This window comes from Salvelinus namaycush, chromosome 17 (assembly GCF_016432855.1).
Source record: "Salvelinus namaycush isolate Seneca chromosome 17, SaNama_1.0, whole genome shotgun sequence".
NCBI lineage: Eukaryota > Metazoa > Chordata > Actinopteri > Salmoniformes > Salmonidae > Salvelinus > Salvelinus namaycush.
Window position 1 is genome coordinate 30,345,821 of NC_052323.1, and position 6,000 is coordinate 30,351,820.

A 6,000-nucleotide genomic window follows, 5' to 3' on the forward strand; every position below is an offset into this window, starting at 1 on the left:
ACAGTTCTATTTTTGTTTCATCAGACCAGAGGACATTTCTCCAAAAAGTATGATCTTTGTCCCCATGTGCAGTTGCAAAAAAAATTATGGCGGTTTTGGAGCAGTGGCTTCTTCCTTGCTGAGCGGCCTTTCAGGTTATGTCGATATAAGACTTCTTTTACTGTGGATATAGATACTTTTGTACCTGTTTCCTCCAGCATCTTCACAAGGTCCTTTGCTGTTGTTCTGGGATTGATTTGCACTTTTCGCGCCAAGGTACATTAATCTCTAGGAGATAGAACGCGTCTCCTTCCTGAGCGGTATAACGGCTGCGTGGTCTCATGGTGTTTATACTTGCGTGCTATTGTTTGAACAGATTAATGTGGTACCTTCAGGCGTTTGGAAATTGCTCCCAAGGATGAACCAGACTTGTGGAGGTCTACAATTCTTTTTCTGAGGTCTTGGCTGATTTCTTTTGATTTTCCCATGATGTCAAGCAAAGAAGCACTGAGTTTGAAGGTAGGCCTTGAAATACATCTACAGGTACACCTCCAATTGACTCAAATCATGTCAATTAGTCTATTAGAAGCTTCTAAAGCCATGACATTTTCTGGAATTTTCCAAGCTGTTTAAAGGCACAGTCAAATTAGTGTATGTAAACTTCTGACCCACTGGAATTGTGATACAGTGAAATATAAGTGAAATAATCTGTCTGTAAACAATTGTTGGACAAATTACTTGTGTCATGCACAAAGTAGATGTCCTAACCGACTTGCCAAAACTAGTTTGTTAACAAGAAATGTGTGGAGTGGTTGAAAAACGAGTTTTAATGACTCCAACAAAAGCGTATGTAAACTTCCGATTTTTAATTAATTAATTAATTCTTGTTTTCTGTTCCTCATTCTTTGTTTCTATGAAGCAAATGTGTGGAGTTTGAATTGGACATTGTTTACAGGGATAGGTAGGATTGGGGTATTTAATGGAAGTGCAGTCTATTGCTTATGAAATAAATCTGAATATGTATTTGAATTGAGTTGTGCAGTAAAAAACATTTGTAACGATGTTGATTTCCATCATGACCAAACAATGTACTTCAACAGATTGGCATTCAACTTTTCATTACACTCAGATCCATACTAAAACGCCTCCAGGGAAAATGCAAGACAGACAACTCATGGAAAAGGTGTGAGATCAAAACCAAAGTTTCAGAATTTGTAAGTCAAAGCTTGCAGCTGACAGTTAATTGTGACATCACCAACAGCTCTGACTTTGACCAGGACATCATCATTTGACTCATCCCCCATCATGACACAGTGTTTTAGTCTCAGTCTTACCTGTCCCAGAACCCTCTGGAACCCTCAACAGTGCTGTTCCAGAATCCTACGGAACCTTCCAGAACCCTCAGCAGTGCTGTTCCGGAACCCTACAGAATCCTCAGCAGTGCTGTTCCAGAACCCTACGGAACCCTCAGCAGTGCTGTTCCAGAACCCTCCAGAACCCCCAGCAGTGCTGTTCCAGAACCCTACGGAACCCTAAGCAGTTCTGTTCCAGAACCCTCTGGAACCCTAAGCAGTTCTGTTCCAGAACCCTACAGAACCCTCAGCAGTGCTGTTCCAGAACCCAATGGAACCCTCAACAGTGCTGTTCCAGAACCCTCTGGAACCCTAAGCAGTGCTGTTCCAGAACCCTACAGAACCCTCAGCAGTGCTGTTCCAGAACCCTACGGAACCCTAAGCAGTTCTGTTCCAGAACCCTCCAGAACCCTCAGCAGTGCTGTTCCAGAACCCTACGGAACCCTAAGCAGTTCTGTTCCAGAACCCTCTGGAACCCTAAGCAGTTCTGTTCCAGAACCCTCTGGAACCCTCAGCAGTGCTGTTCCAGAACCCTCCAGAACCCTCAGCAGTGCTGTTCCAGAACCCTACGGAACCCTAAGCAGTTCTGTCCCAGAACCCTCTGGAACCCTAACCAGTTCTGTTCCAGAACCCTCTGGAACCCTAAGCAGTTCTGTTCCAGAACCCTCTGGAACCCTAAGCAGTTCTGTTCCAGAACCCTCTGGAACCCTAAGCAGTTCTGTTCCAGAACCCTCTGGAACCCTAACCAGTTCTGTTCCAGAACCCTCTGGAACCCTAAGCAGTTCTGTTCCAGAACCCTCTGGAACCCTAAGCAGTTCTGTTCCAGGACCCTCTGGAACCCTCAGCAGTGCTGTTCCGAAGCCCTAGCGAACCCTCTGCAGTGGAACTTGAAAATGATTAGAACTATCCTTTTGTACTCCTTCCTGAAGTTTTGGTTGAGCACTCCGTAGATGACTGCGTTGAGGCAGCTGTTGAAATAGGCCATGAAGTAGCTGGCTGTGAAGAGCCACTCAGGGATATTCACACCCAGTCTGGGGTTGATAGCCACCGCCAGCCCGATGAAGTTCAGCGGAGCCCAGCAGACAGCGAACAACACAAACACCACAAACATAGTCAGGAAGATACGGAAGTCGTGTGGTTTGATCTTGGGCCTCGTGTCCGGTTTCACCCGTCTCCTCACCTGTAAGACCAGGATCCAGATCCTCAGGTAGCAGTACGTGACGATACTGATGGGGAGGATGAAGTGAACCACGACCACGGTGATGGTGTACAAGGAACTAACCGACTGGGCGAAGGTACACGAGTAGACCCTCGGGTCGTACTGCAGAGACTCCACAAACCAGTTGGGCACGATGGCCAGCACAGTCAGCGCCCACACCAGGATGACGTAACACATGGTGTTCTGGTTGGAGAAGAGCTTGTCGTACTTCAGATTGTGACAGATGTAACAGTAGCGGTTGATGGCGATGCCGGTGATGTTGAAGATGGAGCCGATGACGCTCAGGCCCATCAGGAAGCCGCTGATCTGGCAGTGGGTGTACCCGGCGATCCAGTCGTTGTGAAAGATGGCTGTCAGAACCAGAGGGTAAGGGTAGATCGCCACCACCAGGTCGGCCAGAGCCAAACTCACCACAAAGGCATTTCCTGTAGGGCAGAGAGTGTTAGGACAGTAAACAAGGGCTGCCATTTTTTATTTTGTAAATATATTCATTTATAATCTAAAAACAGAATAAATACAATAAAATATTGATACATTTCCACCCACAAGGTCTGTCAGAGCCAAACTCACCACACAGGCATTTCCTATGGGGCAGAGGATACCTCAGATTAAATAGTCCGTTTTGCTCTGTTCTGTGACCGTTCATTAGTAGAAGTTTGAGGTCTCCCACCCTCTTTGTAAAACCATTCAATATCACCAAAACGTTATAAATCAAATAATTATTGGAAAATAATCCTACCCTATCTAATATGTACTGGTTGCTCCAAATGAACTATAGTTCCTTTTTCTAAGGGTATATCCTTAAGACCCTGTTATCATTCCTGTCTTGCCAAACTCTCATAAAACTCCCATTAGTATGTACAGTACATAGCGAAAGACCAGGGGATTTGAGGATCCTTGTTAATTCTCATACTGACTTGTGTGTTAAAACTACATGATAATAATTGTAAATAGTTAATGAAGACCCCCAGGATTTCAGCATCAGCTAGTGCTTGCGTGCTAGATTATTTCATTCATTGATTTAATTCACAGCATCCCATCCACGTGTGCAATAACATAATACATAAACATGACATTTACACGTTGTGAGTTGAATAGCCCCTGGAGTCAGACACACGATCTGACTTGAACCGGAGTCTAATGAGTTGAAATATTGCTTCCAGTCAGATAGTAATATCAGTGTCCTGATAGATGGATGGTATTCATACAAATCCATACATTCACTATTTCTCCTCTCTCTCTTTCTCCTCTCTCTCTCTTTCTCCTCTCTCTCTCTCTTTCTCCTCTCTCCTTGTTCTTTCTCTCTTTGTCTCTCTCTCTCTCTCTCTCTGCGAAGGCTGCCAGTGAATCTACATCGAGAGACGATGCTCGATTGTCTTTACATGATTGTCTTTGACAGAACTTTACTAATAATCAAGTAATTACCTGTGACAAGGCCAAGCTAGAAAGGAGATGGGAGGAAGACGAGGATGAGGGGAGGAAGAGGAAGATGAGAGGGGAGGAAGATGAGGATAAGGAGAGGAGGAAAGAGTGAGGTGAATTTATTTGTAACGTAATAAGGTTATCAAACAAGGGGGTAGAACTCCCTGAAATAGCCTCCCTCTCCCTACAACTTTTCAATTGATAGTGTGTCTAGGTAGTTTGTATCTTAGGCTACGTTTACACAGGCAGCCCAATTACCAATTATTTACGAAAGATCTGATTGGTCTAAAGACCAATTAGTGGCTAAAGAACAGCATTGGGCTGCCTGTGTGAACACAGCCTTATTGTCTCGATAATTAAAAATGTCTCTCTAGAGCCGTAAGATATGCTTGTAGAAAACAGAACTTTCATTGAGGTGACACCTACATAGGAGCCTGAATTTTGAAATCCTATACCCTGAATTGAAAACTGAGTTAATTAACCCCAACGTGGACATCTACAGTGTACTCAGATGCCTGGTATGCCCTTTGAGCTGAGGGCTGCATAGAGGTTTAGCTTGGTAGGTGGATTCATGTCCCCCGGTGCAAGAAAGAGCAGGATTTTTACAGAAGTACTGCATCATCATGTCTCTGCCTCGCCATAGTTCACACTGAATAGCCAACTCAACACTTTGACGCATTCACTCACAGATGTGCTGTACAGTTAAACAGCGGTCTAAGGCACTGCGTCTAAGGTACTGCATCTCAGTGCTAGATGTGACACTACAGACTCTCTGGTTCGAATCCAGGCTGTATCACAACCGGCCGTGATTGGGAGTCCCATAGGGCGGAGCACAATTGGCCCAGTGTCGTCCGGGTTTGGCCGGTGTAGGACATCATTGTAAATAAGAATTTGTTCTTCACTGACTTGCCTAGTTAAATAAAGGTTCAATAAATCAGTAGTCAATAGGGATCGCTCACTTCAGGAAGTAAATTGAATTGTGCCTGTTGTGACACGTCGTGATGGGTGACCTGCAGCTGATGATCTCAGTTATGAAGCAGCACAACCAGGGTCCATGTCCTCTATGCCTGCAGTAACTGCACTGGTTAAAGGGTCAAAACGTATTAACAACAGTGTTTCTGTCTGACAACGTGTGGCCCAAACCAGAACAAAATACTATCTGCTTTTCAAATCAGTTGAAGAAAGGATATGAACACCACTGAGTGAATCACTGGATACTGTATCCATATAAATATAAATCAACTATTCTTCTATTTATATGAATATACTGTATTTGTCTTCACTTTACAATCCTCTCTGTTGGACACGATGCTCAGGAAAATATAACTGGATGAAGTTAATTGATCAGAAACGGAGATGAGCACTTCTGAAGGCATGACATAATATCACAATCGCAAATGAAATTGTCCAACGACACATATAAGTACTGTAGTACTACTAACAACACATACCACAGTACTGTAGTACTACTAACAACACAGATACCTCAGTAATATAGTACTACTAACAACACAGATACCTCAGTAATATAGTACTACTAACAACACAGAAAAAAAACAGACTGGGTGGCTACTTGCAATAGGTTATTACCTGCTTTCCTGAGTTTCCTGTTCCTGAAGACAGACAAGATGACCAGCAGGTTCCCCAGAATGTCTACCACAATAGTTACGATCAGGACTGTTGCCAGTAGAGTGACCACCAACGGGTAAGGATGCCTCTCTGTGTCCCTGCCATCCCCTTGTGAAGAAGAGTTTCTAGGGGCCACAGTATCTTCAACCGTCCTCACTTCATCCTTTAACGTCAGGGACAATATGTCCTGCATGGTCCTTGTCCTTTCAATGACGACTTGCATTGAGTTTAAGTTGTATGTCCTTCCAGTCAGTGAATGCACAAAAGTAATTTGTTATTTTTCGGGATAACTAATCTTCTTAAAGAAGAATGTTGTCTTCTTCTACTTTGATTTGAAATGGAATAATAGCAGATTTAATTGTAATTTATCATTATATTTTATAATGAGAATAAATTATT

General features: G+C 43.5%; 1 protein-coding gene across 1 annotated transcript; it reads right to left on the reverse strand.

Moving 5' to 3' along the window:
* Window positions 1-2,172: 2,172 nt before the first annotated feature.
* On the reverse strand, window positions 2,173-5,794 carry mtnr1al (melatonin receptor type 1A like). The gene is made up of 2 exons (XM_039011983.1): window positions 5,563-5,794; window positions 2,173-2,975 (listed from the first exon to the last, which is right to left on the reverse strand). The coding sequence occupies exons 1-2, from the start codon at window positions 5,792-5,794 to the stop codon at window positions 2,173-2,175; spliced, it is 1,035 nt and encodes a 344-aa protein (XP_038867911.1).
* Between the last annotated feature and the right edge of the window lie 206 nt (window positions 5,795-6,000).